The sequence below is a fragment of the Jaculus jaculus genome, chromosome 19 (assembly GCF_020740685.1).
Source record: "Jaculus jaculus isolate mJacJac1 chromosome 19, mJacJac1.mat.Y.cur, whole genome shotgun sequence".
In the NCBI taxonomy this organism is placed as follows: Eukaryota; Metazoa; Chordata; class Mammalia; order Rodentia; family Dipodidae; genus Jaculus; species Jaculus jaculus.
In genome coordinates, this window is record NC_059120.1 from 53,409,528 (window position 1) to 53,424,675 (window position 15,148).

The following is a 15,148-nucleotide window of genomic DNA, read 5'->3' on the forward strand; positions in this document are numbered from 1 at the left end:
TGCCCCTCATTCCTTAATATTCAAACATCTACTGAATACACACTGCCACTTCTTCCAGTCTTAAGCTTTTTCCTTTTCACAGATGCCAATGACCAAGCACATCAGCCTTTGCAATGCCCTGAAGCAGCCCCTTGCCTCTCAGCTCCAAAGGGCTATTTTGTTATGCCGTAGAAGAGAGACAACACAGACAGCTTCCCTCTGGTTAAATCTGGTAAGAGTAATACATTTAATCTACTTTCCTCGAGGGACCAGTACCTGGAAACCAGGGAAAAACTAGAGTGACACCCTACCTCGAAAACTGCAAAAACAAGTGTTAGAGCTGACTGTGGTGGCATGTGTCTGTTGTCCTCATACTTGGGAGGCTGAGGCAGGAGGATCATGAATTTAAGGCTAAGCTATATAGTAAGAACCCATCTTACAAAAGGTGGGGGCATGTTTAAGAGAACGCACATAGCTTATTGACAGAATTCATGTTTAGAGTGTGTGAAGTACTGGATTCAATCCCCAGAAATGAACAAACAAATGTATGTTTTGTTTTGTTTGTTTGCTTTTTAAAGATGTGGTGGCTATAATCACAGCACTGGAGAATGAAGGAGGCTCACAAGTTCAGAGCCAGCATGAAATATATAGTGAGACCCTATCATTAAAAAGGGTGAGTTTAGCCAGGCGTGGTGGCGCACGCCTTTAATCCCAGCACTTGGGAGGCAGAAGTAGGAGGATCACCATGAGTTCGAGGCCACCCTGAGATTACATAATGAATTCCAGGTCAGCCTGGGCTACAGTGAGACCCTACCTTGAAAAATCAAAATAAATAAATAAATAAAAAATAAAAAGGGTGAGTTTGAGGGCTGGAGAGATGGCTTAGCAGTTAAGGGCTTGCCTGTGAAGCCTAAGGATCCCGGTTTGAGGCTCGATTCTGACAGATGCACAGGAGGCGCATGTGTCTGGAGGCCCTGGCACCCATTCCCTCTCTGCCTGTCACTTTCAAATTAAAAAAAAAAAAAACAAAAACAAAAACTAAAAGGGATGAGTTTGGGGCTGGAGAGATGACTCAAGAGGTTAAAGATGCTTGCTTGCAATGCCTGAAGGCAAATTCGATTCCCTAGTAACCACATAAAGCCAGATGTACAAGGTGGCGCATATGTCTGGAGTTCGTCTGCCGTAGCAGGAGCCCTGGTGTGCCCATCCTTTCGGCAATTTTTTAAAAAAAGTATGAGTTCACTGAACAGCCTTTCCTTCAAGTCATTTATTTTCATCCTTTAGAAATTACAAAGTTTTTACTTCAAGTAAATCTTGGCCACAAACAACAAGGTACCTATCCCAGCAAATATTGTCCCATAAAAGAGAACAAGAGAAAAACGAGCCTTAAGGTGCGCGTACGGAGATTCACGATGGTGGGGCTCTGCTTTCCTTCTACACACTGGTTTTTCCTCAGGGCACATCATCACTGTCCTTTGCAAGGTGCAGTGTGCACGTGTGTGTCTGTGAGCACACACATTAGCTAGATGTACACACACACACACGAATGTGCAATATAAAGACATAATTATCAGTCATTCCTACATCCTTGGCCTAAAGTGATTTTTTTTTCTTATGAATTAAAATGTAAGCAGAGTCAAGGCTGTTATCGCTGGAAATTCTTTTATTTTTTTTTTTTAACTCTTCAGAGAACTGTCAGTAGAAACTCCAAGGGAAAAAGTGATTTGTTTATTTTTATTTATTTGACAGTGACAGAAAGAGGCGGGGGGGGGGAGGGGAATGGGTGCCAGGGCCTCCAGCCACTGCAAACTCCAGACGCATGTGCCCCCTTGTGCATCTGGTTAACGTGGGTCCTGGGGAATCAAGCCTCAAACCGGGGTCCTTAGGCTTCACAGGCAAGCGCTTACCCACTAAGCCATCTCTCCAGCCCGGAAAAAGTAGTTTTTAATGCTAGGATCATTCCCTCTCTTTTCAAACTTTAAAGATGCTTTCGATAAAGCTTGAAGGTTCATCTCTCCTTCCCACCCAGCTTCCCAGGTCAGCCCAGCCAAACATTGTGAAACTGGATCAGACTAAACCACCTGGAAAACTGAGGGGCAATTCATTCCTGGAGGACAGAAGGCACGAAATCTATGCCATCTCTCAACTTCCAAGCCTGCCACTCTAGGATAGCTTTCCTAACTACGTGCAAATTCATAAATTTGCTGGGTGTGGTGGCGCGCGCCTTTAATCCCAGCACTGGGGAGACAGAGGTAGGAGGATCGCCATGAGTTCGAGGCCACCCAGAGACTACATAGTGAATTCCAGGTCAGTGTGAGCCAGAGTGAGACCCTACCTTGAAAAGCCAAAACAAAACAACAAAAATAATTAGTCGTTTCTGCCCTCATTAGTTTTCAATTGTGAAAGGAACACAATCACACATGAAACCTACATATATATGACAAGAGAAATTAGGTGTAATATGCAAAAAGACATTCAGAGTAAGAAAATATATTCAGTCTTCACAGAATTCAAAGAGTAGGGCATTTAATATAATATAAATGTGATAGTCTCAAGTTCACACTGCAGTCCCAACTGTTTCCTTTTTGACACTTAGAGAAAATTGACTGGAGAAGTCCATGTCACCATCTTCTCCTTGGCTCCTAGAAAGGCTACAGATTATCTTGTGTGGCATCCAGCTCTAGAAAAGAAGAAATACCTAAAAAGTCCAGGTTAAAGAAAAAAAATTAGCTGGGTGCGGTGGCGCATGCCTTTAACCCCAGCACTGGGGAGGCAAAAGTAGAGGGATTGCGGTGAGTTGGAGGCCACGCTGAGACTACGTAGTGAATTCCAGGTCAGCCTGGGCTAGAGTGAGACTCTTACCTCAGAAAAACCATCAAGACACTTGTGGGTGGGCAACATGGCTCAGGTAATTTTGCAGAAGAGGGGGTGGAAAGAATGTAAGAGCCACAGGGTGAAACATCATGCCCACAGGCATTCCCTCCCCACAAAACAAAACCAACCAACCAACCAACCCTGACTGCTGTTCCCACACTGCATATCCCATTAGCCCATGGGGAATACCTGTAACCCCTCTGAAGAGGGTCCCCAGTAGAGTGGGGGCAGGGATGAGAGATAAGAGGGAACCAACACATGATATACACATGTAAAGTAAGTTAATAAGCAACAAAAAGTGGATGGGGACGCCCATGCGCGCCAAGAGGAAGCATGAGGAGCCGGGCAGCGTGCTGGCCGCCTTGCACAAGGCAGCAGCCAAGGACTAAGCCTGCCCCCCCCCAATAAGTTCTTGTTTGTCCCCTCCCCCCCAAAAAGCCTTCTGCAGTGGGCACTGTATCTATCTATAACCATCTCTTCAGCCCATGGAAACTGTACCTAAATAAACCATTCGAATTTAAGGGCAATACACACTGAGAAATAAAACTCTGAAGCCTAGCCACATTCTGATGTGGGGCCGAGGAACCTAAATGTTTCCTTTCTCTTCCCGGATGGGGAAGCCATCATGGTTACAGGTAGTCTAAGGGAGGTCAACAGCACCGAGGCCCATGCTGGATACCATACCCCTGAGGTTTTTTGGTTTTCCGAGGTATGGCCTCACTCTAGTCCAGGATGACCTGAAATTCACTATGTAGTCTCAGGGTGGCCTTGAACTCACTCCGACCTCTACCTCTGAATGCTGAATGCTGGGATTACAGGTTTGCACCACCACACCCGGCTCTAATGCAAATCTTGATCACAGTGGTTGGGCCGTGTGGCAAATATTCAACAGGGTGAAGACGACTCTGTGGGTGTCATTTCTGTTTCTTCTCCTTGTGATCAGTTTTCTGTGTCAAACTTACTAGGCCACAGCATACCCAGTGATGTGATCAAACGTTATTCTGGGGCTGAAGATGGCTTAGTGCTTAAGACACTTGCCTGCAAAGCCAAAGGACCTTGGTTTGATTCCCCAGAGCCCATGTAAGCCAGATGCCCAGTGGCGCATGCGTCTGGAGTTCATTTGCAGTGGCTGGAAGCCCTGGCGTGCCCATTTTTTCTCTCTCTTTCCCTTCTCTCAAATAAATAAATAAAAATAAAATAAAATATTTTTTTAAAAATTTTTATTTATTTATTTATTTGAGAGAGACAGACACAGAGAGAAAGACAGATAGAGAGAGAATGGGCGCACCAGGGCTTCCAGCCTCTGCAAACGAACTCCAGACGCATGCGCCCCTTGTGCATCTGGCTAACGTGGGACCTGGGGAACCAAGCCTCGAACCGGGGTCCTTAGGCTTCACAGGCAAGCGCTTAACCGCTAAGCCATCTCTCCAGCCCAAAATAAAATATTTAAAAAAACTTTATTCTCAGTGTATTTGTGTGTATTTGAATGAAGGAACATATGAAGCAGTAGACTGAATGGAGCATATAGCCCTTCCGTGTGTGCATGTGCACAAGCGTGTGTGCATATTGGGTGGGGGGGTGTTATCCAATCAGTTGAAGGCCTGAATGGTATAAGGCCGACCTCCCCTAGGATGAGGGAGAACGTCTTCATGAGGTCTTTCCTGCCCCTCTGGACTGGAACTGAAGCGTCGGCTCCCTCACTTCTGCTGGCTTTCAGAGTAGAGCTTGTTTATGCCTGCGGTTTCGGGCACTCGGGGCCCCCGGAGTGGCCTGGAACCACGCTGACTGCTCTCCCGGCTCTCCCACTGGCCAATTGAAGCTCTTGGGACTTCTTAGCCTTCATCGCTGCATCAGTCAATTCCTTAAAATAAATCTCTTTCGTTGACTCAGCACTCGGGGGAGGCAGAGGTAGGAGGATTGCTGAGAGTTCAAGGCCACCCTGAGACTCCATAGTGAATTCCAGGTCAGCCTGGGCTAGAGTGAGACCCTACCTCAAAAAACAAAAAACAAAAAAAAAAAAAAAAAAAAATCTTTCTACATCTCTACCTTGACGTTTGTGTTTTCCTATTGGCTCCGATTCTCTGAAGAGCCCTTAGCATAAATTAACCGGGAAGCCCGAGATGCCTCCCGCTCAGGGAAGAAACACTGCAGTGCTGCTCATGGGACCAGTCTGTGGAATAGCAAAATGACCCTCATGTCCTCTGTCACAGAGAAGAAAGGGAAGATTTAAGGAAAGGCGGACCCTGCCCATACTGTCCCATTCCTTGTGAGCTCACTCAGACCGTTCCACTTGTAACTGAAATGAAACTGCCTGCCTCCTATCTACAGACTCCAGCAGGCAGACAAGGTCCCAAGCTGTCACAATTTTCCCGAGACAGCTGATGTTGTTCCAACTTCAACACAGCCTTCCTCCATGACAGCAGTGGCCAAATGTTTGCAAAAGACCTGCCAGCTGGGCGTGGTGGCGCACACCTTTTAATTCTAGCACTCGGGAGCCAGAGGTAGGAGGATCACAGTGAGTTTGAGGTCACACTGAGACTACATGGTGAATTTCAGATCAGCCCGGGCTAGTGCAAGACCCTGCCCTGAAAAACCACACACAGCACCCCAAAAAAGACCTGTCACTTCCCCTCATTCCTCTCTCCGACAAGACCACTGTGTGTTCTCAAGCTGTATTTTATGGGCTAAACGTAAGAAATAGATAACACTCCCCTCTCCAAGGAACAAGCACCACACAGGTATAATAGGAGAAGCATATGAGAAAGCATCTCAAAGTTTTGGGCTACCTAAAAAAAAAAAAAAAAAAAGGGCTGGAGAGATGGCTTAGTAGTTAAGGTGCTTGCCCGTGAAGCCTAAGGACCCAGGTTCGATTCCCCAGTATCCATGTAAATAAGCTAGATGCACAAGGTGGCACATGAGTCTGGAGTTCATTTGCAATGGCTGGAGGCCCTGGTGTGCCCAGTCTCTCCCTCTTTCACTCTTTCTGTCTCTCTCAAATAAAATATTAAAAATAAATAAACTATTATATATATGTGTGTGTATGTTTGAGGTACTGGAGATAAACTTAGGGCCTTACCTTATACATACTAGGCAAGTGCTCTAATACTAAGCAATATTTCCAGCCTCTTTTTACTTTTCATTTTGAGAAAAGAGTCTCACTCAATCATCCAGGCTGGCCTTGAACTAACTCTGCAGCCCGGGCAGGCATTTAAGTTGAGATTCTCCAGCCTCAGCCTCTCAAGTAGTTGTGATCACAGGTCAGTGAATTATACCTTCTGATCACGACTCAGAGGCAGGCTATTAGTTCAACAGGCCACTTTCCCACTTTTTCTTTTCCAACTTCCCTCCCCCGTCCTTTGCCAAAGTACAAAGTTATCCTTATCTTCCTTCCCTCACCCCCAAAGCAGGGCATGATGGTCAGGTCATCAAGAGCTTGGGAAAGACTCTTAGGGAGGAAGAGGCTCCCCAACAGCAGCTTTGTTCTGCTCAACCTAAACCAGGACAGGCTGACGGCGCCCGTGCGCCAGCGCTCTCGTACTCCCCACCGTGTCCAGGAGACACCAAGCGTAACAACAGTCTTCATTTATTCAACTGTGAACATTTCAACAGCAACTGTGGATCCTGCTAGCACTGAAGAGTAAGGCTGGACTTCCCAGACCCAGTTGTTTTGGGCATGATTACATGAATCAGTTTGATTCCAAGTACAGCTGGAATCGAGCAGAACAGAAAAAGCTTCAGAGATGAAAAATAAAACTTTACAAATTAAAATGAGACAATAAAATATTTAAATTCCTGAAAAGTAATGTGTTACCACAAAACAGTGAACTGGCTACAGAAGCAGTAATAAGTGATCCTATTTCTATGAGGAAAATTATTTTTTAAATAAGGTCTCTAGTATGAAAAGACAACAATGAGTTTGGGGTCATTAAAAAAAATCTTATGACTAAAGATTTCAAACATCTGTCTTTCGATATCTATCTGTTTACTGCCCAACTTGGGGTCACTAAAGACCAGAATCAGATTTCTACTAACCACAGACTCCCCCCCTCCCAAGATAGTATCTCACTCTGGCCCAGGCTGACCTGAAACTCACTCTGTAGTCTCAAGCTGCCTTGAGCTCACAGCCATCCTCCTAGCTCCGGGATTGAAGGTGTGTGCTCCCACCCTGCAACACCCAGGCTTGTAAGAATGCCATGCGGTGTCTAGGGAAAATACTTCCTGAAGGAGTCCTTAAAAGTAAAAGGAAAAACACAGCATATAATGACAGGTCACTTTCCTTCCCCCTGCAGTTTTCTGTGATTTGTTCTGAGGATAGGCAAGACAAAACCATTAGCCTAAGATTTCTGAATGATTCGTACCTCACCTCCTTGCAAATGTGGTCACGAGTAGATGCTCTCGTACAACTAAGACAGCAGACTTTATATACATCAACAGTGGGACCTAGAGCTCTGGTTCCTCTGTGTTTACTGTCAACACACTACAGTGGGACCGAGGTTGGAGGAGGTGGCAGAGACATTTCATTACGAGACAACGTGACAGTGGAACCCTAGCTTGACTTTAAGGAATGGATTCTATCCAGGCAGGAGCAAATCAACACAATTTGCTTCACACACACATTATCATTCTGGAGCTCAGGAACAGGAGGCGTGTGGTTGTACATACAACTCCATCCGTAGGTCCTACTTTAGTTTTAGAGAAGAAATGCACTCACTGCATTAATATTATGAGTTGGGGTTTCTTATGTGACTCCTGCATCCATCTACTATTTTTGTTTGGATATAATTTACGCCTATGGCAAGAGGACTAGCGCGGAGAGCCCTGGTTCGGGGCGGCCTCAGTGTCAGAAAGTCCATCGGTCACGGAGCTGGCTGTCACTGCTCAGTCTGCTGCTTGCGGCGGCCTCAGTGCTCTGGGTTTGCCGAGTGGAGTCCTCACCATTTAGGCTCTTCCTACACACAGGACAGGTGTCGTGCTGAAACAGAGAAGTGTCAGTTCATGTGAGCAGACCGACCTCTGGGAGGTTAGAAGTATTCAATACTTAAGAAATCCTAAGAGTAAGCACATCAAAAATTATGACTTTCAGCCGGCCGCGGTGGGGCACGTCTTTAATCCCAGCACTCGGGAGACAGAGGTAAGAGGATCACTGTGAGTTTGAGGACAGCCTGTGACTACAAAGTGAATTCCAGGTCAGCCTAGGACAGAGCAAGACTCTACTTTAAAAAAACCAAAGACGACTTGAGGGCAGGGGATGCAGCTCAGAGGAAAAGCTCTAGCTTCCCCAGCATGCATAAGGCCCAAGGTTCAACCCCCCAGTTCTCCACTTAAAAACAAAACAAAACAAAAGATTTGATTTCACAACTAGAAAGACATGGCATCTCCTGAATGGGATTTTAAGCTGAACTGACAGAATTTTAGGCCAGAAAATTAGCAATAGCTAAGATTTGCCATCGGACAAAAGTACCTGTCGTCAGTGACTGAACTGTGACGGGAGGGTGTCAACCTCTTCCTGTGCATTCCAGATGAGGGCTAAGCAAACGTTTTCTTTGAAAGGACGGGGAGTAAACATTTGAGGGTTTGCAAGCTCAACTAACTGTTGCAAGTCCTCAACTCTGCCCACGTACAAAACTGGCCACAATCTATTAAAAACTGACCATAGATATGTTCGTTCCACTAAAACTTTATTTATAAGCTGGGCATGGTGGTGCTTGTCTTTAATCTCAGTACTCATAACAGCAAAAACAGCAGGATTGTTGTGCGTTCGAGGCCAGCTTAAGACTACAGTTCCAGGTCAGCCTGAGCACGAGTGAGGCGTGTGTAGGGGGTGCGGGGGGGGGCAGTGCTACAACCTCCTGCTTAAACCAGCTACGGAGAGTCACCCAAGAATGATGGCGGCACTGGGAGACAGCGGGGGTTTATGGGACCAAAGCCTGATCTATTTGCTCTCAAACGGACTCCAGATGCATGGGTCACTTTGTGCATCTGGGTTTACATGGGTCCTGGGGAATCAAACTTGGGTCATTAGGCTTTGCAGGCGAGCGCCTTAACCGCTGAGCCACCTCTCCAGCCAGCGCCACACTCACCAGTTCTAACCAGGGCACAATACAGCTGCTGTGAAAGAAGTGGTTGCAGGGTAACTGTCGGACTTCCTCTTCAACTGTGTAATCTTCTTTGCACACCGGACATTCTAAACCCTTGTCTGTTGGAGGAAGAAACGTGTCTGAAGACAGTCAACAACCAGCTGGGTGCACAAGCCCATAATCCCAGAACTCCTGTCGCCCCAGGACGAGGCAATGGAGGCAGAAGGATGGAAGGCCTACGGTGGACGGGCAGCCTGGGCTGCACGGCTGGGCTCCTCCTCAACACATGAAACAAGACATTAAACCACACACATGGCAGTCTGAGAAATGCTTAAGGAAAAGATACAAGAAAGAAAAGTTGGGCCGGGGAGATGGCTCAGAGGTTAAAGGCACTTGCTAACAAAGCCTGCCAGCCCAGGTTTGATTCCCCAGTACCCACATAAAGCCAGATGCACAAAGTGGCATATGGGTCTAGAGTTTGCTTGCTGCAGTAAGAGAGCCTCGGGCCCTCATTCTCTCTCTCATAAATATATAAAATATCAAAGGAAACAAAAGTTGTATCTACATGCATTAGTTCTATTTCAAAATGGAGGCAGAAGTGGTAAGAGACAGGGAAGTGAAAAGCAGGAACAATGAATGGAGACAATCCCTAGGCCTAATAGGAATATGTAATAGGTCCACTTTTAAATGTAAGGGGTTAGACACATTCAGCAGAGGCTTAGCTATGATGTAAAATAGGCAGAACCTCTTTCTCAGTGCGACGGCCTCTAGCGCCCGTGTCGGCCGAGGGACCAGTAGCACCCTGCTCTCTGCGGCAATCCAGCAGATCCCATTGTGTCTCGGCCACTTTCACAGCACCCGTTCTCATGTTCCCTCTCTACCATGACTGGATGGCCCTAAGGCTGTTCATTCAACACCATACTGGGAGATGGTGCTGCAGAAATGTAGAGGAAAATGCAGCTCAGGCCTCCAAATCAAGCATCAGGAAACCCTTTTTCCTCCGAGGAAAGGGTTACAAACTGCACTGAAAAGTTTAAGTAGCGAATTCTGGGTTGCCCAAGTTTGGCTAATACTATCACAGCTAGTCTACATCCTAGTGGCTGAGCCACACTTCACATCCCTACAGGGGTCAAGGCCTTCAGAGGAGGAGGACCACTAACTAGCTTCCTTCCCACATGCATTCTAGATCCCCCACACACCCCTCACACCAAGTCAACAATAGCCTGGCACACAGAAGCCCTAATTCTGGGTCTGTAGCCATCCAAATATAGCCAACATTTCTTGCCAGTTTCACAGCTCATTCCCACACACACTCTCAGTCGGCATCCCAAGATCAACAAATTAACAATTAAAACCATCACACCATCTCTCTACCCAAACCAGGGACCACCCAGTATCGCCTACTCTCCAGTGACAACAGTACCACCTTTGTACAACTCTAAATCATCTTTAATCTTTTGGCTTCCTTCATCTTACTTTGTAATCAATGAAGAAAGCCTTCCTCACAGTGATCCTGTAAATCTACCCTTCCATTTCTGTCACCAGCACCACGCCTGTGCCGTAGCACCATGCTTCTTTTTTTAAGTCAAAGCTTTCAAAAATATTTTTATTTATTTATTTGTCAGAGAGGGAGGGAGAGAGAATGGGCGTGCCAGGGCTCTAGCCACTGCAAACGAACTCCAGATGCATGTGCCCCCTTGTGCACCTGGCTTACGTGGATCCTGGGGAATCAAAAATGGGTCCTTTGCCTTTGCAGACAAACGCCTTAACTGCTAAGCCATCCCTCCAGCCCAGGACCAGCCTTCTTAACTCCCGTTCTGCTTTCTCCCCTTCCACTCTATTGAATATGCGAGCCTCAGCTAATTTTCCTTCAGACCACTTCAATTTCCTCATTCCTCCACCTGAGGACCCACAGAACCCTTCTTAAGCAGAATGAACTAATTTAAGCATACTGGAATAACAGGCATGGCATCTGCATCAGCATAAGAGAGTGACCTCATCAGACCTGAACTAGAGTCTGCTGTGGGAACAGTAGGCGGTCGACCAGACAGGAAGGGTGGCACCCTGCTAGAGAAACCGAGAAACTGCCACAGAAAGTGAGGCCAGACATGTTAGGCAGCAGGTAAGTTTTAGTAGGCTCTCTTTTCCTAACTGCACCTGATGCCAAGTAAATGCGAAATACATCCTGGCCTGTCCCTTGATCTTTCTCCTTAGGGTCATTACCATCTTCCCAGCGCTGTTTTCAAATCATGTGGTGGGCACTGTTCTCAGTAAGCTCTTGTGTTGATTAGAATTGTCTTACAAACACCTTCGTGCCTCTTTCTTTCCAGCAGGCCCTTGCCCAGGAGGCACCGGTGAGGCGGCAGGTCCCGCCCCGTCCACATCCGCACCCAGAGAGCGACTGCTCCACACAGGAGCTTAGGACAGCGGGGACCTGACATTCTCAACAGCAGTGCTGACGTGACACAACAGAGTAAATACAAAAATGAACTCACCAACTTGTTCCTGAGTTACTGTCACTGTTGGAAGAGATGTGATCTTTTCCTTGTCAGCTGGGGGTGGCCCTGTATTTTCCAGTTGTCCTAAAAGCTAAAGAGAAGAAGAAGAAAAAAGAAAAGAAAAGAAAAGAAAAGAAAAGAAAAGAAAAGAAAAGAAAAAGCAGCAGCAGCAGTGGTAAATATCTCAGCAACTCTGGGAGTCCGCCCAGAAAACAGTGCGCACATCGTCCTCCCTCGGGGCCCCGGCTCGAGTCTCCCTTTCCCTGCTTTACAGCCTCAGGGTGATGTCATGGTAGCCTACAGACAGACCCATAATTGCAAAGCCCACCTTTGGGCACAAGGCAAATTTGGGGTGACAAATGGGTGGTGATATCTTGAATAGAAGTATAGCTTAATACAAAATAACATTTAACTACTCCAAAAGTTCTATTCTTCCAGAAGTAATAAACGGGTAGAAATATGAAGAACAACATTTATGATCATAAATGTTGGTGGGGATGTGGAAAAAGAGGAACCCTTCTACATGGTGGTGGGAATGCAATCTGCTGCAGCCATTGTGGAAAACAGTGTGGAGGCTCCTAAAACAGCTGAAGATTGATCTACCATATGACCCAGCTATAGTACTCCTAGGCATATATCCTAAGGACTCATCTCGTTTCCTTAGAAGTACGTGCTCAACCATGTTTATTGCTGCTCAATTTATAATAGCTGGGAAATGGAACCAGCCTAGATGTCCCTCAACTGATGAGTGGACAATGATGTGGCACATTTATACAATGGAGTTCTACTCAGCAGTAAAGAAAAATGAAGTTATGAAATTTCCAGGAAAATGGATGGACCTGGAAAGGATTATACTAAGTGAGGTAACTCAGGCCCAGAAAGCCAAGCACCACATGTTCTCCCTCATATGTGGATCCTAGCTACGGATGACTGGGCTTCTGCGTGAGAATGAAAATACTTAGTAGCAGAGGCCAGTAAGTTAAAAAGGAGATATAAAGGGAAGAGAAAGGAAGGGATGAGGGTACTTAATAGGTTGGTATTCCATATGTAAGTAAAATGATTGTGATGGGGAGGTAATATGATGGAGAATGGAATTTCAAAGGGGAAAGTGTGTGTGTGGGAGGGTATTACCATAGGATATTTTTTATAATCATGGGAAATGTTAATAAAAATTGTGAAAAGATAAATAATTAAATTAAATTTAAAAATAAATAAATAAATATTTAAAAGAAGGTAATATCGGGACTGGAGTGCTGGCTCAGCAGTTAAAAGGGAGTTGGTTGCAAAGCCTGATGGCCTAGAGTTCATTTCACCAATACCCGTGTTTGCAGTGGCAAGAGGCCCTGGTATGCCCATACTCTCTTTCATAAAAAAGATAATAATAAATAAATAAAAAGCCAAGAAATAGGCTGATTACTGCCTACAAGAAGATGTGGATAAGAGCAACATGCTTCCTATTCCCAGCAGTCCACGGGGGAAATGAAAAGGCAATCCAGTTAAAGTGGGAGCACATGCACATGGCCCGGACTCAGAAGCTGTCCTGCTCCCGTCCCCTCCTTTGCCCCATCTAGAAGAAATCCCTGCTTCAGCAAGGGAAGCCCTTCTTTGCTGTGAAGCTTCTGTTAATAGGATCACAGAAGACTGAACAAAAGGCCCCCAAACAACATACTGTCTGCTAAAGAGGTAATGGCATTGTCCAGAATCCCCTAGGGTTTGTGAGGTACAGGCATGCTGAGCTAAACCCAGAGCCCACTTAGTAAAAATGCAAATTAAAAGCTCAAAATATCAGAGGAAGCAGAGTGATGGCTGGTTTTGAAGGCAGCAGAGGGAAAGCAGGAGACACACTGAACAGACGCCCTCACAGGCAGCTCCTCACCTGGGTTACAATGGCATCAAGCCCTGTCTGACCCCAGGCATAGTCCCCAGGGTTGGAGTGCAGCATCCCGCTCCTATACATGAGATGAGACAGACAGCATTAGGTGGTGGCAGGCTCTGCAGTATACCACAGAAAAACTGGGGGGGGGGGGGCCACTGTTCTCGGCGTGCTCAAAAGCCCTCCGGAATCAGAGGCAAAGGAATTCCCTGTATTTGTAAGGGTAAGCACATTATCCAGAAATAGACCTTTTTTCTCTACAATTTTTATTTAACTGGCACACAGAATGGGATGCCAGCAAAAATGCCATATAACATGCCAGAGCCAAGAGTTGACTGCAGGTTAAGAACAGCTGGTTTTGCCTGGCATGGCAGCGCACGCCTTTAATCCTAGCCCTTGGAAAGCAGAGGTAGGAGGATCACAGTGAGTTTGAGGCCACCCTGAGACTACACAGTGAATTCAAGGTCAGCCTGGGCTAGAGTAAAACCCTTGAATAAAAAAACACCAATTAATAACAGGGGTGGTGCACACCTTTAATCCCAGCACTTGGAAGGCCGAGGTAGGAGGATCGCCATGAAGTCAAGGCCACCCTGAGACTACAGAGTGTTACACAGGTCAGCGTGGGCTAGAGTGAGACCCTACCTTGGAAACAAACAAACAAACAAGAAGGCGAGTTTGCGCTATGTGGCTGGCCTGGAACCTATGGCAGAGGGCGCTATTCAGAGGGTGCGCGGGCCTGGGACGGCGAAAGCTTTCTGTAGAGAAGCAGCTGCAGCTCGCTCGCTGCGTCACAATCCCGAGCATCTCCGGCAGGGCTTGGTGGCACTTCTCTCGGTGCCGCTGTGTAGGAGTAACACCCCAAACAACGGCGGTCTGGACTCTGGCTAGACCCCATTTAAATGAACTCAAGGCTAGAAACTGGAGCAAGCATAGGCAAGGGGCAGAGGTCTCCCTGAGCTCCACAGAAGTCCGTGGCAAAGTTAGCAGATTTACAGACCTGTCCAGACCCGAGGACGGTCTCTTTAATCCCTACTGCGTGTGCCACTCTGGTGCTGAATGACAGTGTTTTGCTTCTGCTGACAAACCACCTTGCTTTTGGGAGAAGAAAGTGTTATATTTTCAACTCCAGAAAGTTTTTTTTGTTATTTTTTTATATTTAAAAAAATGCTGCTTTCTTTATGACAGGCTATCTTCTGTGATAAAAACCTGTAATGTTTCTGTGTTCTTTGCTTGGTTTGGATTTGCAAATACGCTGATCCATGTATATTCTCCATGTAATACCATTTTGATCTGAGTATCTTATGTTGTGATCATTACAAGTGAGTTTAAGAAAAATCAGTGCTGTTCACAAGAAGCAACATACTAGATACTAGAACTAGAATCTGGATTCTGACTGCATCTCGAGTTCATGTGACGGGGAATGACTCTGATGACACTGCCCCGAGATGACTGGATCACCTCCAGAAATTCTTAAAGAATAAAACCTTCCTTTATGGTCCAGAAGGGAGACTCACAAAGCAGACGCCACGCCCGGCAGGGCACGCCTCACCCCACTTCAACCCCATCCTCAGAGCACAACGGAAAAGCACCGGGCCTACCCAGCACTCATATATTTCAAAGGACCAGGATAGAAAACCTGAGTCTGAGCAACAACAAAGAAGTTCTGGGGGCTGGAGAGATGGCCCAGTGGTTAAAGACACCTGCCTGCAAAGCCCAATGGCCCAGGTTCAATTCCCCAGCACCCACATAAAGCTAAATGCACAGAGTAGCACACGGGAGTTTGGTTTTAGTGGCAGGAAGCCATGCCCGCTCAAGTGCACTTTCTCTTTCTAACAAGTAAGATATTT

The 15,148-nt window shown here is 46.3% G+C and overlaps 1 protein-coding gene across 1 annotated transcript in view; it reads right to left on the minus strand.

Moving 5' to 3' along the window:
- Nucleotides 1-7,300: 7,300 nt before the first annotated feature.
- Rnf115 (ring finger protein 115) overlaps nucleotides 7,301-15,148 on the minus strand; it is a 55,674-nt gene continuing 47,826 nt past the window's right edge. Inside the window, exons 6-9 of the mRNA XM_004659093.2 lie at nucleotides 13,305-13,377; nucleotides 11,426-11,519; nucleotides 8,934-9,049; nucleotides 7,301-7,825 (exon numbers count right to left, since the gene is read on the minus strand). Of these exons, the coding sequence (XP_004659150.1) occupies nucleotides 7,694-7,825; nucleotides 8,934-9,049; nucleotides 11,426-11,519; nucleotides 13,305-13,377 (415 nt within the window). The 3' untranslated portion in view covers nucleotides 7,301-7,693. The remainder of the gene's footprint in view (nucleotides 7,826-8,933; nucleotides 9,050-11,425; nucleotides 11,520-13,304; nucleotides 13,378-15,148) is intronic.